Genomic DNA, 27,310 nt, shown 5'->3' with positions numbered 1-27,310 from the left:
GAGACATGGTTTAGTGGTGATTTTGTCAGTGTTAGGTAGGTGTTTGGACTCGATGATCTGAAAGGTCCCTTCCAACTTAGGCAATTCTATGATTCTATGAAAAGGAGACTTAAGCTTCTCATTTCTTTCCAGTCTGTTAACTTCAATATACGATTTAAAAGAATAGAGTCCAGTTTGTCTGTTAAGTAGAACAAAGCTTTAGCTTTCTTAAAAACTCTTCTATTTAGGATAGAAACAACCGTTTATCTAGAAATGTGTGGTATCTGTTAGGAGCCCTTGGGTACTTGACTTTTTCATTTTGTTCATCTGCAGATGGAGATGAAAGAAGAGTTGTTCAAAATCTGTGTTGCACCATTTTCTGTTTTGTCAGTCTTACACTTGGTGTTTCTGTTTGTTACCAGTTATGTCTAGAAAGGATACATTTCTTCTTTTCACCTCTTCTCTCCTCAAACCTTTGTGCTCTCATTCTTGATGCATAATGCATCTCTCTCATTTCCTGGGCTGCCTTTGGAAACATTGGAGTTTAGGAATGACAAGAGCACAGATGCTGGAGAATGTAGACATTGTAAAGAAACAAAATATTTTTAAAGTGCTTGACACGTTTATGCTTCTGTACTGAGGGGACAAGCCAACCATCAGATATGGGATAAGGAAGAATTTTTCTTTCAAGTCAGGTATTCTGGGTTTTCGCCTTTCTTTGCAGCGTGCACTTTGGTCTGTTTCCGAACACCTTTGTGTACTTTCATCTAGCAAACTTCCACCGTAGGCATCTAGAACATGGCAGTGTCTTTGATCTCCCATTGCCTGCGCGTGGCACACGCTCTTCTGTGGCTTTTAGGACCCATGTTACGGAGATCAAAGTGTTAGATCAAAGTGTTAGAGGATGTTCAGAAATGCTTTATGGCATGCGGTGTGCTTGCATGTTGTTCTGGTGTTGCCTCTGTTTGCTGGGAACTGAGCTCTGTGACCTTGGCAAGTCCTTCCAGCCTCAAAGCCGGCATACTGCAATTTATGTACAGGAAAAAATATGCATTACTCCAACTAAACAGCAAGTTTGTACAAATAATACTTAGGGGGTAAAACCACAGGTCATATGTAGTACTCACAACCTACTCGGCACTGGTGAGGCCTCACCTCGAGTACCGTGTTCAGTTCTGGGCCCCGCTGTACAAGAGGGACATTGAAGTGCTGGAGCATGTCCAGAGGAGAGCTACCAGGCTGGTGAGGGGTCTGGAGACCAGGGCATATGAGGAGAGGCTGAGGGAGCTGGGCATGTTTAGCTTGGAGAAGAGGAGGCTGAGGGGAGGCCTCATTGCCCTCTACAACTACCTGGAAGGAGGTTGGAGAGAGGTGGGTGTTGGCCTCTTCTCCCAGGTGAATAATGACAGGACCAGAGGAAATGGTCTGAAGTTGCGGCAGGGGAGGTTTAGATTAGATATTAGGAAGAATTACTGTACTGAAAGAGTGGTCAGGCACTGGAACAGCCTGCCCAGGGAGGTGGTTGAGTCACCATCCCTAGAGGTATTGAAGAAACGTCTAGATGTGGCACTTCAGGGCATGCTCTAGTGACAGAGAGTGTAGGTTGGTTGATTGGACTCGATGATCTTAAGGGTCTTTTCCAACCATGAAGATTCTGTGATTCTGCAAGGTAACCTTTTTGATTAGAGGCTGAGGTAGTCGTGACCATTCTTTTTTCACTCCTGCTGAATTGCTGACTTCACTAATGAGTTTGATAAATGATTATTTTCAGTGGAAGTTGAGGAAGTCTGCATTACATAAAACGTAACTTTCTGAACTGGTAGATGAAATTATGAATGGCTGAGACTCAAACTTGGGAAGATGCGAAGTGAAGTACCGAAGGTTTGGTCTCCGTGGCAACCAGTATTTTCATGAATGAGTTGAACACTGAAAAAATGTTTGAGTAAAAATTGTGGATAATATTTAGCTAATAGGAATTGGACACGTACAAGTTGAAAACACACAAAAAAATTGCAAGTTCATGAAAATTGACCGAGTGCATCTCCTCACAATTAAACTACACAAAGCCTTAAAGAAGCTTACCTGAACAAATCACAGTATGTAATACAATCAGTAGGTAAGAATTCTTAAGATCAGTTCCTAGTATCAATTAAAAAAAATAACATCTGCAGTCATGGAATATGCTAGAGAAATGTGAGACCTTTCTGGGTAGATCTGGGCCATCATTAGAGATGTCAATAGTTATTTTGATTTATAGTGTGCAAGACAAGAATTGTAATTATTTACTGTAATTGTTATGTGTGTGTTAAACTTATGCGTGAATGAGTTTTGATATCAGAATTTTGGTACTGTGATTCACATTGTGTGGCAGCTGTGATAATAAAGAAATGTTTTTCAGTGCTTAGGGAGAAAAAAAACATTAAACGTTGATAAATTTATGTAAATTTAGTATATGACAATTTCAGAATAAAGGTGAAGGCACTAATCCTTAGAGAGGGAGGCTAATATATCCAGTGTTATTTATATTGATGGATTAATTAATATTTCTGATGAGGAACAAGTCTTTCAGATTTGTGACTAGAGAGTGGAAAAAAACAGTTAGCACATGTCTAGAAAATGTTTGTGTTCTTGTCAGGAAAATCAGCTTACTGACAGAAAGTGCCCAGAGGGGCCAAGGAAGTATTTCTCTTGAAGATATTTGGGCACCAAGTAGAAACTTGGACTTCATGGATGATTTATAAAAACTGAATCAAGCAGATGCCTCTCACATTGTAGGGAGATAACCCTTAAATTTGAACCTTTTGATTTTTTAATCACACTTGAACTGAAGATACCAGATATTAAAAGCTGAAATCTTTATCATGATCATCGTACAGTTGTATTCAGAATGGGGTTAAGCTTAAGACAGCTTAAGACAGTTTTGCATTTTGTCAATAAGAAAAGCATTTACTATGCAACTCTTCTATGCAACTTAAGTGGAATTTCCCACTTAATTAAAAAAAATAAAATCTTGTTGGACGATATAGCTAGTTATTTCCTCCTGCTGGTTTACAGAATTTACTGTGTGAATACACCTGTGTGGTAGACGGGAAAGTAAAGAAGTGACAGGCACTGTGTTTCGAAGCTCTGCTTTATAGCTCTTTCTTTTTCTTTTTTTTTTTTCTTTTCTTTTCCCCCTATAGCCTCCACACCACCCAGCAGAGTAAATAAACGCAGAGTTTCTCCAAGTGTTGTTTCCACCTGGGAAAAGAGAGGCATCATCATGTCTAACATTACTATTGATCCAGATGTCAAACCTGGCGAGTATGTCATCAAAAGCCTCTTCGCTGAATTTGCTGTTCAAGCTGAAAAGAAAATCGAAGTTGTAATGGCTGAACCTTTGGTGAGTCCTTTTTTTCATAGTATCCCTTGAAATGGTCCTGCTTTTTTTCTAAAATAGGCTGATTTATCGTATGTGTAGTTACTGAAAAACACATGCCCAGATACTGTTGACTTTTCAAAGGGATTACTTCAAGAATAAATAGGCTTCTGCAAACAGGGTTGCTGCCTCGTTTGTTTTGTTGTCTTCCGTTACGCGGTGGTTACTGGAAACCAGACCTCTTAGTATTCGTAAGTTCTGTAAAGTTACAAGAGTTCCAGTTACAAAGTTACTGGAAACAAGACCTCTTAGTATTCATAAGTTCTGTAAAGTTACAAGAGGAAATAGCGACAACAAAAAATGTTTCTTCATTAACACTGTGAAGTGTGTTTCCTGTTGATGTTTCTTTGGAATAATGCTGCGACAATATATTTCAAGAAAAGATATATTGGGTTTGTTTTCCCAAATAATGATGCTAACAACTGGAAGAACATAGTCCTCGGCATATTTTGCAGATTAGGCAAAATGCAAAATTGTGTTGGTGATCCAGACTGTGGATCAAAGACAGAGGAAAAGGAAACATTTCTTTATACGCACCTACCCAGGGCATACATTTTATATATAAATATTACTGGAGTAGTCATTTGTGAAGGTCTTTAACAGTTCTGTCTGCCAAGTTGAATTCATTTAAACAAAATGTTTTTTAATGCAATCAAATAAAAATTTACACATACAGCCAGCATTCCTTATTTTATATTGGTGGGGAGGAATGACTGCATAGGAAACCGGCAATTTAAAAGAAGTGCCAAAAGCTGTGGAAAAGTGAAACAACCTTGAGCCTATGTAACACAAAGAGGTCGAAGGGCATCCTTAGGTGTCGCAATGAAAGGATTTACTGAAATTATTTTATTTTTGTATGTAGTATTTGATATAAATACTGAATATTCAGTTCTAGTGTATGACATTTAAAAAGAAAGATAAAAGTCTGAAAGGGCACAGGAAAGGCACTGACTGAGATTGGAGAAAAGGCTCTAATGGAAGGGAGGAAAGCCCTTTATTGTTTTAGTGTGATGTGATTTTGTGGAATCGCTTGGCTACAAATAATAATGTGGAGAATACAGTGTTACATAAATCTTTAATGTGTTAGATGAAGCTAGGCTGTTGCGTGAAGCTGGTGGAGAGAATTTGGAGCCAGACCAATTAAAGTTAGGAGCTAGACACTTTTTAAAACTTGAAGATGAACATGCCAGTAGGGGAGCAAAAAATAATTAAAAAATAAAATTTTATTTTTTAAAACAAGTAACTTCAGATCAAGACAACACCTGGGGGTAGGGGACGGTACCATTTTGGCTAGATGTATGGGTTTCATTTAGAAGTGACTGGCTTCTGATTTTAAGAAGTAACTAAATAGTTTCTCTGGCTGTGAATGATACTCAGTGAGCAACAAAGTAGTTTCCTTTCGCTGATTTAATTAAGAGATCTCTGCTTGCAGAATTTTAATACCACAGTTCCCAAAGTTACAGAAAGACCTTATCAGCAAATGCTTAAAAATAAATGGTTCAGGTAGCAAGCATAACCACAGGAAGATCATCTTTTTAGTGAGTAAATTAAATTAAAACACTTTTTAAAAAACAATTCTTTTAAGTCTTCTCTAGTAGTATATAGTTTTAAAGGAAAAGGGCTCAGACACAATTTATTGTAGCTTAAAATACTCTTCCTCAGCTGAGCAAGGGTGACCGTGAGTCATGATACCAGCCTTCCCCAAATGTGAAACAAACTATATCAGTGAAAAAGATTAGTGATAAACTCAGTTACCTCATATTTTGTCAGGCTGCTTGTAAATATAGATGGTTAGAATTTAAGCAGAGAGTTTAACATGGTGCCACCATGTTACCAAGCCATTAACTAGGTAAGTTGTAAATCAGTCTCATGTTTAAGTTAAAACTGGTGAGAGTATTTAAGCCCGTTGCCAGCACCAGCGATTTTATTCCATTGTGGAAATACTAAACATTGCTCAGACGAGGACTGTGTGCTTTTGCAAATCTTGCCTAGATGCTTTCAAAAACTTGCCCAAAGTTTGTAAATTTTAGCGTTTCTTCAGCGCGGTGTTTCTCGCACGCTGGCGTGATGCCAGGGCAAGGATGCAGGCGCTGCCCAGCGCCTGGGCTGCAGGAGGCAAGGCAGCATCGCTCCTCTGCTTTCTTACTTACAGCTTAGAGGACTGAAACAAGAAGGCTAATTTTGCTGTGTGCTCATCCGAGCCACCCTGCCGAGGTGTGCTGGCCACCAGAGGAGGGTGGTGGTGAATGCTGGAGAGGGGCCAACGGGTGGTACCTTTTTCCAGGGGTGCAGTTGTTTGCACAGCACACGCACGTCTGACTACATCCTGATTTCTGCTGCCTCCCATATGTTGACATTTCTGCTTTACACAACGGATGCAAACTGCTCTTTCGTTAATTCAATAGGTTGTCGTTTTTTCTTTTTTTTCTTTTTCATTTCATTTGTGAAAGATAAATGTAGACCTGTTATTTCCATCTCTCTCTGAACTTCAGGAAGCCAGGAAAATAAATCTTAAATTATTAATTCAGTGAAAGTTTCCAGACCTTTACTTTATGCTGTTGGATAGATTTTTGAAAGTCACGTGAGATGACTGGGGCCATGACAAAGCAGAGTTAGAAGATAATTAAAGGGCCTTGATAAACCTCTGACTGGGTTAAAGAGTATTACTTGGTTATGTCATGTTTGGTCAGTGCTACATTAACTACAGTGATATTTACCTTTTAGCAGTTAAGATCTTTAATGCTGAGGAAAAATAATAGAGAGGATTGTGAACTTGTAAGGTCTTCATTATTTCTGCTACAAAAATCTTACATTTGATGTACAGAAGTGTGTCAATTAGTATAGATTATGGGGGGGAAAAAGCTAAACTTTAAGAACTGTCTTAAAATAGTTTGCTATCTATTGACATGGATTTAAACTTCTTCATCTAAACACTCACAGATTATTTCACTTCTCTTTGCTTTTTTACCATTCTTTTCTTTAGGTATTTCTGGTTTTAGATATGTGCAATGGCTATAGTAAAAACCCAGTTTTTGTTCACCTGTATAACAGTTTTGTAGTACCATGATGGAAACGTGGCATGTCAGGGCCTTGTATCATAAGGAAACCTAAGGAACCTGACTTTTACCATCTTCTTACAGGAAAGTCACTTCTCCATCTTCTTGGGAAATAGGTTTTTAGTTGTTTTCCTTCAGCTTATTTAGCAATATTACGATGTTTATATTGGGCGGAACATTTCTCGTGTTTTTGCTTTATAGATAAGATTACAATTATTTGTGCAGTTTATCTAGAAGCATAGTACAGATAACACAAATTCACCTACAGTAGACGTTTCCTTATTTAAAAAAAAAAAAAAGGGAGGGAGGAATTCTGGTTAAAAGTGAATTCTCATTTGCAAGTGCTCTCTGGAGCTTTTACTATTTGCTGCAAAATGTCAGTTCTCATAACAGTATTTAGACCAGACTCAACATGTAAAATTATATGAATCTGTAAGATTCAAAAAAGTGTTCATTTGCCAGTATCTGAAACATTTTCCCCCTTGCTTTTGAATACACAGTGAAAGAACATTGGCTAATACATCAATTGATGAACAACCACAACTATTTCAGAACATTAAATGCATTTTAATGAAACTACCTTCTTTTTAAAATATTTTTTTTATTTAAGCATACTGGGAGTGTACATAAATGACTATTTCCTTAGACAATTTCTGGGTTTCTTTGGTTATAGAAAGTGAAAATGGCCTGACTTCTGAGTTGATACCTATGTTATTTCCAGTTCTACTTTCAGAGTAGGCAAATGTTGTTTGCCTGGGCAATGTTGAATTCAACTTTTCAAAGGTTATAATAGTTGCCGGAGATTATGGCCTTTTGAACACTGAATACAGCTGCAGTCATAGCAGAAAATACCAGAAAATGTCTCGTATTTTCAAGATTACAATTAGGACAAGCAAAAATAAGCTGCCATTTGGAATCTTGTACTTGGTACATGCAGTCCCGGTTTCTATCTGTTCAACATACAGCCCATCTGTTGCAGCATTGCAAGGGTTAAACGCCAAGCAATGTTGACTTATTAAACTTTTGTCAACACCCTGGCATGGGTGTTGTCTCTTCCTAAACTTTGTGTTAACTGAGGCACAACTTTTTGAGAGCAGTATCTGGTTATCGGTATTGCTGACACCTCCTTTTACATCCCAGACCAGGCAAGTTCACAGCTCTTCCAGCTTACTACTTGTCTTACCCTCCCTCCATAAAATCTCTTTCTTTGCTTACTGCAATCTAATGTGAGCTATTAACTCCTTACCTTGGGTATTTTTTCTACTTTCCTTGTTTTGATTCGTTTATAATAAAGTGAAAAGCAGTTCAACATTTCTTTAAGTAAAAAGAAATGCTAATCGCATCCTTATATATCTTGCTGTTTAGTAGCTTGCCCTTAGAGTTGTTATTGTGGCACTCGGCTTACTGTAAATCATTGACCGTCAGAGCCAGTACATGGGACTTAGCCTTTTATTTATTTATTTATTTATTCAGCCTTCCCTTTTTTTTTTTTTTAACTTTCCTGTATACCCTAGCAAGAGACTATAAAAATTGTATTTCTTGTAGCTGTATAATTTGGTGCTCTCCACAGCCACTAGGAAGAATTACGATTACATTATTACTACAGTTCATAAGTGTTTTGTTTTTTTAATACTTTAATTCTCACTAAATTCTTTTGTCAGGAGTATAATTTAATTTTGCTTTTAACAGAGCAGTATGTCTTATGGTACTGGTAGCAATGAAATATTGTAATAATAAAATCCTAGTATTATTGCATCTTTTCTGTACCTAACAAAGTTATTTCAAATGTAAAGCAAGCTATTATTGACATTCTTCTTTTCCTGGACTAGGTTTTCTAGCTATTTTTCATAGCAGTTGAGGGAAAGCGCAGATTGGAAATGCATCAAACAATAGTCTCTGCCTCTGTGAAGGCATTTTAAAATTCATTCTTGTAGCCTACAATAACTGCCTTATATGAACGTGAATATGCTTGTTAATTCAGATGGGAATGGTTTTCCTTCTAAGTGAGACTTGGCACCCACCGCCAGCTATCTGTGTCGAGCACGCTGCTGTAGGCCTGGCCATTTGGGAGAGGCGTTTGACATTTTCTGTTTGTCAGTCTTTAATGCTGTAACTATTAAGCCACCAAGTTAATTTTTGATCTGTATTCTTCTATTTTGTGAGTACACTTCGCATCTTCAGAAATGGTTCTAGCTGAGAAATAATGCAAATATTCACATTAAAAGTTATTTACTTGTTCCATAATATAGCTGAGAAAGAAGGAATATATCTTTGATAGCAGTCAATTGCATTGTGAAATTCATGTTTCTTTTTATTTTTTTTTACAGGAAAAGCTCTTGTCCAGATCTCTTCAAAGAGGTGAAGATCTTCAGTTTGATCAGGTAGGAGGCATGTAATTGAAGGCAGTTTTTATTGGTTTAACATCGCCTCTGTTTTTGCAGAATAGTAGTTCCACTGTTGGAATGACTTGGAACATCCACATCTGAATCAGCCTCAGAAGATTTAGATCTTGAATGTTAGTTAGACTTTATTTTCCATTGTAGAATATGACAGTAAGAAACTACTAGAATAACTATTTGAAGGTGGCAGTGAAAGTTGCTGGAGGAAAGATGCTGCAATATGGTAGGGGAGAAAAAGACTTAATTTATTTCTCTTCCTGTCGATAAGTTCTGTGTAGCCTCAGCCTATATCACTTACTGTTTCAGGGGTTCTGCTTTTATAAGCAAATAGCGTTAATTTCGGTAACGTGGCTTTTACTGATGGCATTTTGATTCTATGGCAGAAGGCATAAGGTAGATTCCAAATGTTACTTAGTCCTTTGCTGAGTGTGTAGTCACACCGTGAAGCTATTCTTTACTGTAAGTGAACTGTACATGGAATAACTCTTTGCTCAATTTTTTCATGTTTATTTTCTTTATTTCTAATTCTTTCATAGTAGAGGCATGTTTTTGTCTCATAACTATTGCCTTGCAATGGAGAGGCAGCATTCAGATGAAGCCACGTTGATTGCCTGTTCCTGTTCTTAATTGTTACTGAATTGCATCTTACTGTATGAAGTTTAATGTTCTGTCCATATCTTCTGTAACTGGATTTTTGTTTCATGCTTTCCATTACTCCTCGGATATAGGTATTAGACATTGCAGTGAAATCTGTGGACCTGCCCCTACTTTTCAATTAATAGCTATCTGTGAACCTCTCTTCCCTCCTCCCAAAAGAGAAACAAATAATAGCATGTATCTTTTTTTTTTTTTTCCCAAAGAAAAACAAAACCAAAACCACCACCAAAACCCTCACGCAGTCCTTTAATACTTTCTAATCTAACCTGCTGTAAGGCCATTATCTCCTAAATGAAAGTTTACCCATAAGGAAGGAAGATGAGTGAGAGGGGGATAGGGCATAAATTCTTTTGTAGCTGCAGTATTTTGTTTTAAAGCTGACCAAAAGCTAAATAACATGCAGATAGGGATAATCTAAGGAAATCTGTAAATCAGTAAGATTACTAATTTTATAGTAACTCCATCCCCACCTCCTAGTGCCACATTTTTCCGCAGTTAAGGATGTTTTTTATAAATCACTAGTAGTCATGTATTAAACTACGTATAGGTTCTAAAAATATGCTGTGTGAAGAAAAATAAAAAGCCAAAGCATATAACTTTTGAAATCTTGTAATATAGAAGCTGCCTTTCCTGAAAACTTAGTACTTTAATTCGTTTTGATTGTGTATATATATGTGTGTGTGTGAGTTCTTACGTTGTTCTTTTGTTATTTTAATCTACTTTGGGTTCATCGAGATCTGAATTTTAATGGTACTGAATAAGTGCTTTAGAGAGTCAGAGCAGAACGGCTCCCTTGTGGTGACGGGGATTGTGAATTTTGATAGGAAATTTTGAACACTGTTTGGCAGAATTAAGATTGCTTCTCTCTGTTCATTGCTGGGTGTATGAAACCCACATTAAGATCAATTCTCCAGCAGTGCAGAAGATTGCAGAGTAAAAACACGCTGGCAAAGTAGGGGAGAGAGGAAGGTCCAGAGTGCACAGCCCAGCATCCAGCAGAGAAGCTAGGGCTGCTGCTGGCCAACCTTGTTCACCCAGAGATCTTTACGGAGTTAGGAGTTCAAGTCTGCAAAGTGCCTTTAGCTGTCCTGATACGGTGTCTGAGCTAGTAAGTGTTCTACTGTGGGAATAAAAGGAAAGTGATTGAAACGCAAGAGGGACTCTGGGAGTAAGAAGGTCTGTAGTTAACACGCATTCTCTCAGCTCAGTAAGTGACAAGAAGAGGGATGGAGGAGGAAGGCGTGTTGCCTGTCCCTATCACGAAAAAGTAAAATAGCTGTTTGACGGGATTATAGGTTTCTGTTGGAAGCATAGCCAGACCGTAGAAGGCTGCTATTAGATCCGAGTGTGCAAAATCAATAGTTTCTCATTTTCAAATAGTACAATTCTTCTATTTGTTGTTGAGGTTTTAATTGGAACAAAAATGTAAATTTAGCTAAAAGAGATGTAACTTTGGAAAATGAGAAGGGAATTTTTATGTTGATACACTTCTAAACTTTTAAAAATTTTAGTACCAGTGCTTTCCCTTTATCATTCCCAGTGCATCAAGAAGCTACTGGAGAGGAATTTTTTTTTTATAGAGCATATATTGCATTTCTTAAAATATTTTTGCTTGTACAGCTTGAAACTGAAATAGCGTGTCTTTTTCTTCTTTTGTTTGTTGTAGGAATCATAGTTGGCAATTTCCTACTCTTGTCCTAAAAGACCAAAACTTTGTGATCACACAGAAGCATATCTTGGCCATCTCAGTGACTGAAAGCAGATGTGTGTCTGGGGTTCAGGCTTGTTCACGGTTAGGCACAACTTGAACAATGTTTTCAGGATTTTGGCTGTTGCTGGAGTTTGGGCTCTAGCATCTTACTATAACTTTGCATCTCTCTCTCCTTACCTGTCAATGTACTGTTGGGTGTGTGAAGTGCAGCAATTAGGGACGCGTTACGGCCTTTAAGACTGGAGCACGCTTTGCTGTTTCATTCCAAGGAATATAAGTATCGTCGTGATGACTAGTGCAGCCCTGGCCTCTTGGGCATTACAGGATCTCTCTTTGTCTGGATCGCTGCTTTCAACCTAGGCGTAACTTAATGCTAATATAAAAGTGTTTTCATATAATTTTTGTATAAGATGATCTTGAATTTAGTGTCCAAGCAGTAAGGTAATTATTTTAAATACAAAGAGTGAGCATATAGCTCACGTTCTGCTTAGCAGCTATATAATATGAGCAAAGATTTTTGTCTTCCTGATAATTCCAGTGCCTTTTCATTAGAATGTTAAGGATGCAAAATTTGGCAGGAAATAAATAATGTGAAACTGATTTTTCATTTCAAGAGGAAAATGCTTTATAATGCCAGTAGTTTCTGGGTTTAGCACTTTCCCGATGACAATTTTTTTTTAATGCATGTGATACAGCTTGTTTCTGTGGAAGACGATGTAAGTTATCTAACTGCTGGAGTGTTTGTGAATGGTAGCAGTATTAATATACTGTGTGAACTTGCAGGAAAATCTAAGGAAAAGGTTTAGTAAGGCTTATAATGCAACTTTCTTCTTTTTCTTCTGCTCATAAACCCATCAGTTCAGAAGGAGGGCAGAGGAGTAGAAGCACTTTGTGGCATCATTTTACATTAGCAGCACAGGGTAACTTCAGTGTTCGCTTAGTCGGTTCCTGTCCTGTAGTGAGTGTAGTTGCTGTATGAACATCGCACTGTGCAATGTATTGAATATATCATTATTTTTAGAGAAAGAGAGCTTGTTATTTTTAGAGAAAGAGATATTAATGTATTTCCCCAGTGTTTAGGTTATTAGGGGTATGGGATTTGACAGTAAATTCTGAAGGCAGAACGCATTTTGGATTGCTGTGGTTGGTGATAGATCCCCTCTTCAAGGTTAGCTTTAGCTTTCATTCTAAGGATTACCAGTTACGTTGATTTTCTGCTGAGTAGAATACCTTCAGTTTAGTAACTGAGCCCATGAGGAGGGTTCATTCTTTCTGCTTTCTGAACCTTTTTTTTCCCCCAGAATATATTGCTGCTTTTAACTTGTGATTTCTGCTCATGGCTGGAGTGAGGTCAACAGAGACGTTTGAGTACCCCAAGCTCATGCAAGCAATAGGCATTTCTTGCACATCAAATTTTGGTGAAGATTTTTCAAAGCTTTATCAATGCAAATGAGTCCTTTGAGTTATTTTTCCGCTTCTGAAGAATAATAGTTTTAATAGTAGCTCACAAGTGTCTCAAATTTCCTCATAGTTTTTCTTTCCTCTTCTCCTCTCCCTCTTCACAAGTTTTTGCTATTGCTTTCTTTTTCCAAAGGTTTGTCAGACCTCTGCCACATCAGAAAATTCTCTTGAGCAACATCTTAACGTGTATACATTCCTTTTCATCACACACTGCTTCATTTCAGATCACAACGTAACTTTAAAGTGGTAAAATTGAGCTGTTTTTTACTGTCCTGTTCCAGAAGATTGGGTATTTATTTTATGTGGATATCGGTGCACAAGGAACAGGTTTACAACATGCTTGGTTTCTGAAGCAAGTTGTAAAGATTTCAGTGTATGTTAGTATAAGAATTAAGGTATTCTCAAAATTTAGCCTTTGTTCTGAGATGCAAGGCATTATAGCAAGCCTTACAGAGTATTTCTAGCTTCTCTTTCTTTTCTGTGTTAAAAAGGCTTTGCGTGTTTTTTTTGTTGCCTGCAATCACTGCCTTCATCTTTTTGTGCAGTTAGTTCAACACGCGTGCCCCTCTTGTAGCAGGCATACCTAGTTTTTCCATTAAATCCCTTTTTAGTGAGTGTGCTATTGGTAGACAATAATAATAATAAAGAAAAATCCAGTCTCATTATTCTAGTAAAAATTCCTTAATGAAACCTAGTTCCAGTTCAGATTTGGAATGTATGTAGTTTGTATTGTATACTGGGATTTTAAATTTAATGAATTTACAGAATAAGAATACGATTTTACTTATTTTGAGGAAGTTTCTCCACTTCTTCATATAATTAAAGGATTTTTCAGAGGGTCAAGAATACTACTTAGTTCTTGTGACTTGGATAGCTGACCGGTTAACAAGCTGAGTAAAATACTCAGATGGTCGAAAGAGATCCTCCTGAGGATCTCTTCCCGAATCCTGAAAAAAGAGGACGCTTCAAATGAGGACATAGAAATAATTGCATTGATGTTAACTTGGTTTTCCGTAATAGTGAATAATAGATAAGTTATAGCATGAGGATGGCTTCTATTGAAACCTCTGATTTGAAAGATGCAAGAGGTAATTAATACATGGCATCACTGAGCAACCGGTAACTCTCCTTTTCCAGATGAGAGATGCTCCCTGCTGCCTCCTGGCAGGGAGTTTGTAGGTGCTTTGTGCTGCCTTTACTCCAGCCATTCTCCTCTCCAAGCTTGGGCGCTGATGAGTTCTGTTAAAGTTTAAGTTAACAGAAACCTAGAGAACGTAAATCTTCCTTCTATAATGGTTTATGTTGCCACTTTTTCACTGATAAGTTTACAACTCATAAGGGTTTTCTGAAAGAGAGCAGTAGATAGGGGAGTTATGCTGAAAGTAAGCATGTTTTTGAAGGTTACATACTTGCTCAGTTTAGGAGGGTTACCTCTTGTCTGTCACTTGTCATGTAAAAGTACATATACGTCACAGATACATTCAGGGACATCCTAAAATCTCTGCGATTTTCTCAATGGTTTTATATGGGTTATCTGTAGAAATACAGGATTCTGGATCCCTGTGAGCTTCGGGACACTTTGTCTACTTAAATTTATCATAATATTTGACTTAGTGTGTCATATTTACAGTAATTGTCCTAGGTGAAAATGATACATAAAGTTGCCACTTTGTAAAATTCTATGATACATGTTTTTTAACATTGAAAGCCAATTTGAAAGAATGATTATAATTATAAATTTAGGATGTTTAGATTGCTTTATCACGCTAAACTATTTTTCTTACTTTTTTTCAGTTGATAAGCTCTATGAGCTCAGTAGCAGAGCACTGTCTCCCCTCCTTATTACGCACCTTGTTTGACTGGTACAGGCGTCAAAATGGAACAGAAGATGAATCTTATGAATATAGACCTCGATCTAGCACAAAATCAAAGGGGTAAGAGTTTTCCTTGCAAAAATCTGCTTGATTTTTGTGTGCTTTCTTGTAAGAAAATGTGTAGTTTGTACTTTCTTGACGAGTGTTTTGTATTTGGATCGGTCTACCTAAATCCGTGTAGAAAGAACATGGGTTTCTTTGATGAGGGTAGGGTATTTAACTTGTGTAATAGTTATCATGAAGTAACTTAATGATTTTTGGGGCTGATATACAGAAGGAAGTTTGTCTCTTTTTTAATTGTTTTGGTTGTTGGCTTCCTTTCAGGAGGGGGCAAGATGCCAGCGCTGCACCAAACCCCAAAGTCTCTTTAACCATCCACTTTATATATGTGTGCAGCAATGATGGCATGAAAGCCATGTATACCCCTTCTGCGTAATATTTGTGTTCTTGTGTATGATGCATATATTCTTATATTCTTGATCTTTTATTTTAGGGATGACCAACAACGTGAAAGAGATTATCTACTTGAAAGGAGGGACTTAGCTGTAGATTTCATTTTTTGTTTAGTTTTAATAGAGGTTCTAAAACAGGTAAGCTCTTTTGCTTTGGCAAGCTTCTTTTCATCTTTTGCTTTTGATGCCAGTTTTGATCATCTCCTTTAAATGTTTATAGTAAAAACTGGAGCATATATATAATGAGCATATGCAAGGCTGTAATTGTACTCTCAGCTGCTTAAAGCCTTTGGCCTCTCCTGTCTTTTCTATACATGCCTGCATTATTTCAGTTCATGTGCCTTGGATCTACTAAGTCAAAGTTGCTGATGTACTGCGAAAAGAAAAACTGTAAAAAATAATACTTTATTTATGTTCAGTACCTTTTGTCTGCTTAAATATTTTTGAAATACAATGTGAAATCATTGTATGAAAAGATCTAAATGTCACTTTTAAAAAAAATTAGAAATGCTATGTAATTTTGCTTGGCCTTATAGTGTAGTGCTAGATGATGTCACTCACAATTTCTGTTAATATAAAATTTGCGTTGGTGTATGGACAAGAGGATAGAATTTGCCTTCAAGTAGCAGCATTTTTTTCTTCCATTTTTTGAGGGGAGGAAAACATTACTGCAAGAAAGGGTTTGAAACATAAAGCAGCCTTGAACAAATTTCACGTTTCAAATACTTAAGTAGTTTGTCTTTTATGTATAGGTACATGAAAATTAAATGGCTTCCTGTACTAAGTAAAGCAAGGACTATGGTTTAGTTTGCAAATAATTTGTAGGAGATTGATGTGGTTGTGCATGGCATGTTTGCGATATAGGGGAAAAATGAAAACAGTAAAACAAAAGAGCTGCCCATCTTTTCTCTGAGAAACCGACCGATCATCCAAAGTGATATTCCTATACTGCATGCCCGGAGATGCAGAGAACAGTATTGAAACCATGAAACTCTTACATGTTAGTGTTTTACGGAAAGTCTAATTCATGCTCTCTCCCTGTTTAAATTTTCTATCAGTTGGAAAGAAAAAAGGGAATGGACTAGGTTGTTTAGGATTACATGGTTGTATGTGTAGCTTCTATATTTTGAACTGGTACTCGTTTTTCTGTTGAGTAGAGTACATGTTGCCAGTGATTCAGGTGTCAGGAGAGGTGCCAAAGTTTTGGTCTTGAAGAGAGTCTGTGGTGACTCCTGTAATGCTCGGTGAGCCTCTCCCACTTGTACTCCGGACAAGACAGGTGTTTTTTTCATTAGGATATTTTCCTCTGCTAAAGACCTGCAATGGGCCACTAAATACAGATACCCCACTTAAGAGAATCCTTTGGTCAATTTAGCATTAAAAGTTATCTAAAGGAGGGTTTGTGTGTTCTGTCTGTAATGTAAACATATTTGCATTCACATTACATCACTTCCTGGGAGCCCTTTCGTTGTTTAATTCTCATAAACTGGTTTTAGAGGGTGCAAAGAGTGATCCATGCCTTTCTGTAATATGCAGAGAGCAACTGGAGAAAGGGTGACAGACATGACCTATGTAGGAACAAAAATCTTTTGCTTTTAAATGACATATTATATTATATTATATTATATTATATTATATTATATTATATTACTCATTGTATGAATATGCATGTAAATAGACAGCTCCAGTAACTGGAAGTTCTTGGACAAATAGCTTTCTTGATGCAGAAGAGTATGAAATTCTCAAGCAGTAAGTTCTTAATTTTCTGTAGCCAAGACAGTAATCTTTTCTTCTAGTTTATTTTAGTGAAAATCTTAATCACTCTGTAGTAGTAATGTTTAGTAGGGTTATCCTAGTCCCTACGTAAATTGCTTTGAAATTTTAAATATATTATGACTTCATAATTATATATAGTGCTTTTTTTTAAGGAATACTTTTTATCTTTAAGCAAATGTTTTATGTTAAACCTGTGAAAAGTGTTGATGTCAAAGAGAACCTCGGTAAAAAAGGGCCTTCTAATCAATGCTTGGTTTTGGTTTCTCACCAAATAGTTACTTATTGCTAGGAAGATTTTTATCTGTTTTGGCTGCTTTCATCTGTAGAAAATCTAAAATGGAGATGATCATCTCTTCTGCATTCCTGTTTTTTGGTTTTGTCTTCCTTTATATCGAGATGAATTGCACTGTGAGGTTAAATCTGTAGGTAGAAAGTGTGGAAAGATGCGTAGTTCACAGAATCACAGAATGGTCGGGGTTGGAGGGGACCTCTGGAGATCATCTAGTTCAACCCCCCTGCCAGTTAATTAACCTAGTCTAATAAATTTTGATGACAAATTCAAAGTGTTTACATTACTGATGTTTATTTTAGTACAGATTTAATCCCTAAAAGCCAGTATGCAAAATAATTTGAGAGAATGTCAATACAGGTTGTGTAAATATTCATATATTGCAGAATTAACTTGATATCCTGTGCCAATAAAGGATGTGTCCTCTGACACTAGTGGGAGAGATTTCTACAGAACATTTCGTAGTACTGTTTATTTATTTCATACATACATACATACATGTATATATATATACACATACATAGTTACATACATATAAATGATATCTGCATTTCAGATACCTGTTCATCCAGTGCCAGATCCTTTAGTACATGAAGTTCTAAACTTGGCTTTTAAGCACTTTAAACATAAGGAAGGGTAAGTTTCACTTGTGTACTTTAAAATATTTTGTGTGTGTTACCAGCCTGTGCTTGATTGTTGTGATTGTTCTCCTTTGCCTCACGTGTAACGTGTTGGTGATAATACTGTAAACAAACACGGATTAATATCTTTAAACTGAAGACATATCTTGAAAGAATACGGCTGTGTTCAATATAAAGCTGAGTTTATTTTGCTTAGAATATACAGAATGATTTGCATAGCCAGCCAGAGGAAGAAAAGTCCGAGTTCGGATAATTATAGTAAACTTCCTACGCAGAATACGTCTCTCATGTCCGCTCAGTGAAACCACCTCACTTTAAATGTCACCAGTGCATTTTATGCTTGACTTTCATTGTTTTTATGGTAATAATCCACCTTGCTATGGAACAAACTTTTGTTTGTAATTGAGAACATGCTTGGTGTTTAGAAGAACAAAGTTGTATTTAACACAAAAAAAATTATTTTTTTTTTCTGTCTTTTTTGTCCTCTTTAGGTATTCAGGAACCAACACTGGGAATGTGCATATTATTGCAGACTTATATGCAGAAGTGACAGGGGTTCTTGCTCAATCAAAGTAAGTTCAGTCTCAGTCTTCTTGCGCTTGGAGAAAAATGACTCTAGACTTAAAGACTATTTAATACAGCAGCGTTATTAATGACCCCAGTAACTAATCCCTTAAGTGTCAAGCATAGTCAGGTGTAGTCTGGTGTGTCTGTCTCATGTTCCAGCATAATAAATTTGAACAAATCGAGAAATAATTTTTAGTACAATACTGAGCTGCTTTGCTGTCAAGTTGTAGGTGCAGGGAAAGGAGACCTGGTATCAGTCAATAGCTGTTGTTCAGTTAACAAGTATACTCTAAAGTGCTGATCATCAATAGGCACTCTTAAATGCCTAGATTTTAAGTATCAGGGTTCATCTTGCTTGTGTTTCCTTTACTGTAGGTGCTGTTATCATTAACAGACTAAAGAAATAGGTTCAAAATTATAGCCATCATATAAAAGTGACTAAGAATGCAAATAATTGCCATCTATATCCCTTGCTCAGGTTTCAAGCTGTTAGGAAGAAGTTTGTCACTGAGTTAAAGGAACTGCGACAAAAAGAACAGAGTCCTCACGTAGTACAAAGTATCATCAGTTTGATTATGGGAATGAAGTTTTTTCGAGTAAAGATGTATCCCGTGGAGGATTTTGAAGCATCATTTCAGTTCATGCAGGTAAATGAATATTACAGAAAACTGAAATAAGCATAATTTTGATTGTTTAGGTCATAAAGCTACAATAATTCTTAACTGTGATCAGTCGCTCAATCTACTTATGTGTCGTCCTTCGTCCTTTTCTTCTTAGTTTGTAAGTTCTCAGAGGTATGAGTCATTTTTTTTCTCTGCAGTTCGTGAATACATAATGAGAATCCATTCTCAATTGTCTCAGTATTGTGGCAAACTTGTAATATATGAATTTATTCAAGACGAAATGAAAATGGCTAGCAATCAAATACTTTTCTTTCTGTATGAAAGCAGCGTGTTTAAGAAAACTTACTTGATATATCTTTTTTTAAACAGCTGAGATGCCAAGAAAAGCTTTTGTTTAAAAACCACTTTGGTTAATTTTCAGAGAGACTTAAAATCTCTTTGTTTGCTTCTCTTGATTGTGGATTAAAAATTTTCCTAATGAATAACTTGGCCATTTGACGGTAACTGAAGTTATTGCAAATTAGTCATAAATTTTGTTAGAGCTATTTAACAGCCATTGACATTGATCTCAATCCTGAAAAAACTAACATACATGTAGTTGCTTTAGATTGTGTCCAGAGTAGTCGGTTTGGTATAGTGGAATGTGCAAACACGTATATGGATTATTTGTGTCTCTCTCAAATTTTCTTTGCATCAAAGTCATCTTGAAAATGAGTATATAAAAAATAAAATTATTTTCTGATAATTTTAATAGAGATAAGCATTCATTTTTTAAAACTTTCAAATAATCTGAGGAAAAATGTGCGTATTTATGTTCTGTGTTCTGAGTACTCATTATATTCTGAGTAGAAAGTAAATAGCTATCTGGTACTACAAATGCTCTTTCAGTTTCTTTTTAATTGCTGGGGAAACAGGTTTTAAAGTTTCTAATGTTTTGTAAAGTTGATATTGTAAAGAAATATAAGACTAACTTAAACATATTGCATGTTTCAAACTACAAATTAATGTGATGCTGCTAGTGGGTTTTATGGCATAGTGACATTTTTCTTCTTTTTTTCTAAATAATTTTCTAATGCTTCCTTACTAAGGAATGTGCTCAATACTTCCTGGAAGTAAAAGATAAAGATATAAAACATGCACTTGCTGGTTTGTTTGTGGAAATTCTCATCCCTGTGGCTGCTGTAAGTATTTATTTTTTTCCCTGCTGTTCTCCTCACTTTCTATTAGGCTCTCATTGTTAAAATTGCTTCCATTAATCCTCACAATATTACGTTTTTACAGATTCAAAAAGACTATTAAGTAAATTACAAGCACCTACATAATCTTTTAAAGGGAAATGTGTCAGTGTGATTTGTGCATTAGCTAGTTTCTAATCTTTTTTCAGAACTTCTTGAAATTGTCTGTTTTCTAGACCCTTTTATCACCAGAGCACTGTGCAATCTTATACTTGCTCTAAAAATTTGAAATTTCCTTGGTTTAATATTTATTAACTCAAGGGTCCCATTGACTTTTCTTCATTAGCTGAAACCTGTTAAGGTCTTTCTGGAATAAATTGAGATACGTAACATTTTTATAGTGCGATAGGGAGAGTGTAAACTCCTGTACAAGAAGGAATAATGTAGGTTTTGGCTAATTAAATAAAAATTGTTCATAGAGGTGAGTGTCCACTAGATGTAATCCTTCAAGTGGAAGAGCAGTCAATCGTCTCCTGTACATGTTTTAAATTTAAAGCCAGAAATTTTACTCAGCAGCCATGAACAATAAAAAAACCTTGATACCATCACAGCATTGGATGTTCGGTGGCTGTAATGCTGCTTGTGAGAATACTTTTGGTCAGGACAGGTTCTCCCCCTTCCTCCCAGGCTGCTTCGCCCTGTTGTGTAAAGCTTGGCCAACAGGTCAACGAGAAGTTATGGCAACTCGGTATACCCCAAATGGACCATTTACCACAAGCTCAGAAAGTTTCATTTTAGTAAGATGGATACTTGCTGTGATTGTTGGCTAAAATTATAGTTGTATTAGGCCACAATGCGTTCAGCGTGCTGTCCCGAAAAATGATGGGTCATGGCTCTATATTATGACCAACTCTAGGGGCATGTCTTTCTATATACCCTATTTTGTAAAAAATTCTCTATCCCATTTTGTAAAATGGGATCTGCAAAGACTAGCACTCCTGGTAGGGATCCTGTCTAAGCAAGCTCATAGGAAAAGAAAGATAAATCATTCTGAACTCTGTGTCCTCTTTCAAATGATCTGCCATGCCCTGAGCCATGGGGAAATGCGTCTCTCCTTTCACTGGTCTCAACCTTGGGCTTATTTTTTTTTTTTTTTAAATTAGGAAGGAGACAATTTTTCTTCTTAGGGTATGACGAAAAAGAGGTGGTGTTAATAGTAGCTGTTTATTGACTGAAGTTTTGATCTGACCTGGGCATACGTATACTCTTCTAGAGAAGATTTTTTTGTCCTGTTAAAAAGTGAACGCATGTGTTGTTTTGAACTCCATAGCTGCTCGGCAGTTGGAGTGGGGGTGCACAGTGAAAGTACGTAGCATTTAGGTAAAGATGAATATTAGTTTGCAAAATCATGATTTAAATATAGTGAAAACTGCACGTAGAGGCAGTTTGGGGACTGGGACTATGCGGTGGTAGCCGTGGAGGCATGCACACCGTCTGTACAGAGCGCCTGTAGTGTTTTGTGGGTCGCTTCCTACGAACATCGCCTGAATCAGCGCTTTAAACGGTTGGTGAGGGAGGCTTGATCTTTCCTTCTGACTCACTGAGTGCCTAATCATTTCATACAAACGGAGCTTCTTAAATAGAAGCGGAGAGCCCCATCCCAGATTGAGATGCAGTTGAGAGGGTTAGTCATCCCCTTGGAAGATGCGAGATGTGAGTTTGAGTCTTTTTGAAGCAGACGAAGGAACTGAATCTAGATTTTTCTGTATCTTGGATACAGAAAATTGCTTAAGTGAGGAAGCTATTGGGTTTTGGCATTGTGAATTCTTTACTGTCATTCTCCTGCTTAGTCATTCAGGCAGTTTTAAAAATATGACCTGATTTGGACCCTGCAGGTATGAGGGATGACGGCACTTTTTACAGCGGGGAAGTTAAGGCTGATTTGTAAGCCCAAGGTCATATCCCAAAGCAACCGTGTGGTGCTGGCAACGACTCACTGATTTCTCATGTGGAGCTAGCGGGATACTGATCAATTTACAGCTTAAGAATAGCAAAAGACAAATGATTTGGGGGTATGTAGGAAGTGATTTAAAACATAACTACTCTCTCAGTTCTTTCTTTTTGGTTTTGTACATGTTACAGAGATAGACGCTATTTTTTATGCTTCCCCGTCATGAATGTTCTCAGAGTGTTCTTAGCAAGGTGAACATGTCTATCTTTTAATAACTTTGGATAATAAAAACTAACAAAAAATTACCTTATATTATAGGGAAATTAGGAATATAGAGAATCTCTTCCAGAAAAGCCAACCCCCCCTGTCTAACACCCCACCCCCCAATTTGATAAATAAAGCAGTGTAAAACAGTAGGTTGAGACTAATGTTTAAATGGATCATCGCAGGTATCCAGGGAAAAGCCTAAGAGACTTGCAGAGGTTTTGATGAAGAAGGTACTGCCTGGTTTGTGGAAGGAAGGCTATTCTGTAGGCAAGGACAGAGAGGGTAAAAAAAGGGGTAGGGCTCCATGTATCTGTTCCATTAATTCTGAAAGCTGAACAAAGAAAACTTACATGGTTGGTTGGCTGGTAATCCTGTGTATCATTTCCTAAGTTTTCAGAACTGGGGGACATAAAAGGGGAGCATTGCAGAGGGGAACAGTGAAAAAGTTATGGGTATTTTTTTTTTAAATTTATGAAATTATATGTATAAAGAGTTTCAGTGTAGTTTTTATTTGTTAGGTGGTAAATACTTCTTTAAGTATGGAATACAGGCCACATTCTTAAAATAGTGGGTTTTTTAATGGCTTTTGGGTTTGTTTTGTTGGTTAGGTTTTTTTAACTGTATGGGAGTAGTGTATGACATGATTTCTTATGCTTCTCTTTATATTTCAGATAAATACACTCAAATACTTACCTAATTAGTGAGATTTACCTTTTGAATGTTCTTGGATTCATGGACATCTTGGTGTGTATTTAAATTGTCTTCTGTATAAACTTTTAAAACAATTTATGTGTGTCTTTTTTTTTTTTAATAGGCTGTTAAAAATGAAGTGAATGTGCCATGTTTGAAAAATTTTGTGGAGATGCTTTATCAGACTACCTTTGAACTGAGTTCAAGAAAGAAGCATTCGCTGGTATTTTAAAGAAATATTTCAACTTCTCCATTTTGCTCATCTTAGAGTTTTAAGCTAGTACATTATATAAGGAAAAGCTAACAGCTGTATTAATTTAAATCTTAACTCCTCAGTTCAAGTATAGTTACATTCACACTGTGTATGTCCATTTGCTCTAATGTTGATTTGTTTCTTTGTGCAAGATACGTGCCGTATTATCTCAGTTGTAACATTGTCTTGAAATCGATGCTTGCTTTTCATTATTTTAGTGGATTTTAGCACAGAGTTATTTAACCTAATGTCTCTTCTAAAAAGAACATGCATTCAGGGAGTCTGTATTTAAATTATGTTTAATTAAAAGATGAAAGTGTCAGACGAGACATTTCCAGCAAAACAGCAGACGGTTAGTAGCTCTGCTCTGCCTGTTTTCTCCTCTCCTCAGACTTTGTTTTTCTAATATTTTTTATTATCTCTTTCAGATATAAATATTTGTGGGTTTTTTTTCTGTAAAACTGTATTTTAGCACGGATTTAAATCTCTCATTGATGCAGTATTTGGTAATTCTTGATGACCAAATCAGTTATGTTTCAAGTTGATTCACGTCACTTTGCTGGAAATGTAGAGCTAAATGTTGCATTACAATTGGCATATTCAGTAAATGCAAGTGAATTTAAAGTGATTTATTCTCACTTTCATGTTAGGGACGAGCTTTAGTTTCTGGTATTCTGACCATATAAAGCATACGTCATTGTACGTGGTTAAATTCCGTAAGAATAACGTAAAGTAGTTGATGTTAGTATTTACAATGTAATTTTATTTATGAAGTCAGAAACATTGTTACATCAAGATTACAATTTACCTTTTCATCCTCATTCTTTAATTTTGCTCCAGAAGAAGATAATCTGCAGTCAGATTTGGTATTAATCACCATTATGTATTCTGTTAAAGTATGTGGTGTTTAAACAAATCTATGTTACGAAAGCAAAGCGAAGTCCTGCTAGTCTGCATGCTGACAGACTTCATTAGACTGTGCTTTGTTCCTTACTAAAAGTAGACCTTGAGCAGAAGTAACATTTTTGACAACCTGAAGTCTGCTTCGATTTTTACTGAGTTGATGATGTTTTTCCTGAATATTCTTCTTGGAGGCAGTTCCCTCTCCCAGCATGTAGGACCCCATGAACCGAATCACGTGGTTGCAGAGAAAGAGCAAATGTCGTAGGAAGGGTGGGATCTGCTCTCAGTCTTTGTTTGAGATGAAATCGGGCTTTGCTAGGGGATGAGCTTCACCATGGTCCCCTGCCCGGCTCTTACACCGTGGGCTCTTAGCATGGACATGGCTGTTGTACCCAGGACACCATGCCTGGCACGTGTGTCCTAGTGCAGGGGACAGGCTGCCGTGCGATGCCAGAACTGTGAGAGTGAGAGACAAGAACCGACTGTCTGTCTCACTCTCCATGTACAAGACTTGGGAGGTCTGCAAAGAGCAATTTGATCAATTCTTTTTCCCCCCTACTCATAGGCTTTGTATCCATTGATCACCTGCCTGTTGTGTGTCAGTCAGAAACAGTTTTTTTTAAATAACTGGCACGTTTTCCTGCAGAACTGTTTGTCACATCTAAAGGTAAGAATCCTTTTCAATTCAGGAACTGTTGCAAATCGATAGCATTTATTCCAATATGTTCTCAGCGTTATCCCGCCAAATAAACAATGAATATTTGGCTGTTTAAAAGGACACTGCAAAATGTTTATTTTTTTAAAAAATAAATGGCATATGTCTCCATTAGTTTAAACTTAGTAGTAAGTTTTTGTGATGCTATGTAATGGTGGAAATAGACATGGCCCCTCTTGGGGAACCGTCAGTTTTACTGAGTAAAATCTGCAGAAGTATCTGCTAGTAAACGCTATTTATGCCAGAGAAAGTACAAACTGTATTTCTTCATGTCCAAATTATATGTGAGAAAATAAGTGGCTTGTCTACTCCTCTAAGTAGAATGCATAGTAAGTGCAAAATTTGTCTCTCTTGTTCACTTATTGAAGGAATAGAAAATGAATTGGGAGTCTAGAAAAGAGATTATATCTACAGCCTGTGATATGTATTTTCCAAATAAAAACTACAGTGTCCCTTTAACTGCTGAATTCAGTTGATAGCATTGTAAACATGAGTTGGTTGATAAAGAAATCAAGATACTTGAAATTAGGGATTTGTTTTAATGATTTTCTTGTAGCACTGATTGTTGTACGTGTTCTTTCCTTAATTTTAATTAATATAGTTCATGATTTTCCCTGATGTATTGATTTTGATAATTTTAATAACTGCTTTGATCCACCTTCACAATATTCATTCTGGTTAGGTATGAGTGACAGTTCCGAAGCTTAATAGTAAAATATGTAAACCAGCATGAAGTCAAATGGAAACAGGTTTAGCTGCTTGGACTGTTTTTTAAGGGTCATTTTGTTTTCATGACATCTTTCAGACTTTTCTGTTGCTTGTTGTTTTTTTGTATATTTTTCATCTAACATTGCAGTTCTTTTGCAATATTTGCCTTGATTTTTGTTTTGTTGTTTATTTTGCTTATGGAGGCTGCTTTTGCTTTTGTTTTTAAAGCTTAAAAAAAAATTTCTTACAACCTAGGAGTTGCATTTTTCTGGCATAACGTCCATTGCTGATAATGGATGTATTAAAACTATAAATGCCAGTGAGTTTAACTGGTAGTTGCTGAGCATGCATTTTATATTTTACTTAGTTTTGTTAACCACTAACAGCTTAACACAAATACTGTAAGGCTCTATTCAGCAGAAATTCTACATATGAATTTCTGCAATTCAGAATTTGCAGTGTTATGATGCTGTGTCATCAATTAATTATTTAGGATATTTTATGGCTTGGTTGAATTTAGCCCACCAAATACTATTGGTTTTTTGGGTTGCCTACCTTGTTCAGAAACTCTGTTGAGATTAATCTTGAAAAATACACCCCCACTGTCCTCATGTGTCTTATGAATTAATGTGTTCCTTTGTTTCTGAAGCTAATTAAATGCATGCACTCTGTAATAAGTAATCTCATTAATTTATAAATCTGAATTTCACAGCAGTTTAGTCTTTCAGATTTCCCCTTCCCCATTTTCCTTCCTGATTTCCTAATGACTAAAGTTATTTTATTTGCAGTTACCTAAATACGTAAAATGCAATAAGGATTCCAAATCTGTTGTCTCTAGTGTCTTTGTTATTTAATTTTGAGAGTTACTGGGAGATACTTCAGAGTACTGAAAAGGTTCATCCAACCCTACTGTATTAGTTAAAATTAACAAATTAATGATTGAAATAATGACACCACGTAGACTGTGTCGCAGGGATATTCTATGAAGCATACAGGCCCGTTAGCAAGTTGCCAAGAGGTACCGTAGGTCATGGGTTCATGGTGCTCATGTTATTCCCTAGTGACTGCCCAGTGCAAACTCTTACCTAGCAATGAACACCATGTGGTCACACTTTGGTGACAAAAATAAGCAATTTGCCATGATGTGAAAGCTCATATCTTCGCATACCCTGCCCTACCCTGCAGCATTTCGGTACTGTGTTGTGCTTGATAATGCTCCTGAGGGTGCTCTGCGCCCCAATCCAGTACTAGCAATATTTACTGCCGTTGTAAACTCTTTGTACTGGGTTTCAGTGCACGCTACCTTTAGTTACCCTTGAAGCAGGCTTATCGTATGGGGAGAACATCCTAGCCTTGCTGGAAGGAGGAAGCCGAGGGGCCTGGACCGATGCAAACAGAGGATAAGTGAGTTGTAAGAGTCAGTTTAGACCAGGAGTGTACCAAAGGATGTTTCATGGAATCTTGGAATGGTTTGGGTTGGAAGGAACCTTAAAGATCATCTAGTTCCAACCCCCTGCCGTGGGCAGGGACACCTCCCACTAGACCAGGCTGCTCAAAGCCCCATCCAACCTGGCCTTGAACACCTCCAGGTTTCTTGTCATACATATCGCTGGCCTTGTCCCACAAAGCAGTTGGGATGCTATTTCCAGCACTAAACCCAGCAGGGCATTTTTTTACACACTGTAGCATAGGCAAAATTCTGAATTTGTTCAGCAGATGGTAACACTGGGTCACTACTGTAAACA

The 27,310-nt window shown here is 36.8% G+C and overlaps 1 protein-coding gene across 9 annotated transcripts in view; it reads left to right on the top strand.

Annotated features, from left to right (window-relative positions):
- FRYL (FRY like transcription coactivator) overlaps window positions 1–27,310 on the top strand; it is a 174,453-nt gene that overhangs the window by 69,255 nt on the left and 77,888 nt on the right. For all 9 annotated transcript variants that reach the window (XR_010071122.1, XM_063335216.1, XM_063335217.1 and 6 more), the window contains 10 exons: window positions 3,162–3,361; window positions 8,781–8,834; window positions 14,476–14,615; window positions 15,049–15,145; window positions 17,629–17,708; window positions 18,205–18,285; window positions 18,759–18,927; window positions 19,992–20,084; window positions 23,111–23,209; window positions 24,708–24,809. Coding sequence is in view for 8 of the 9 variants with exons in the window: in XM_063335217.1 (XP_063191287.1) it covers window positions 3,162–3,361; window positions 8,781–8,834; window positions 14,476–14,615; window positions 15,049–15,145; window positions 17,629–17,708; window positions 18,205–18,285; window positions 18,759–18,927; window positions 19,992–20,084; window positions 23,111–23,209; window positions 24,708–24,809 (1,115 nt within the window). In the remaining variant the exon portion in view is untranslated. The remainder of the gene's footprint in view (window positions 1–3,161; window positions 3,362–8,780; window positions 8,835–14,475; window positions 14,616–15,048; window positions 15,146–17,628; window positions 17,709–18,204; window positions 18,286–18,758; window positions 18,928–19,991; window positions 20,085–23,110; window positions 23,210–24,707; window positions 24,810–27,310) is intronic.

Source organism: Chroicocephalus ridibundus, chromosome 5, assembly GCF_963924245.1.
Source record: "Chroicocephalus ridibundus chromosome 5, bChrRid1.1, whole genome shotgun sequence".
Taxonomy (NCBI): domain Eukaryota; kingdom Metazoa; phylum Chordata; class Aves; order Charadriiformes; family Laridae; genus Chroicocephalus; species Chroicocephalus ridibundus.
Note: the sequence above shows the minus strand (reverse complement) of the source record. Positions and strands in the feature narration are given on the sequence as shown.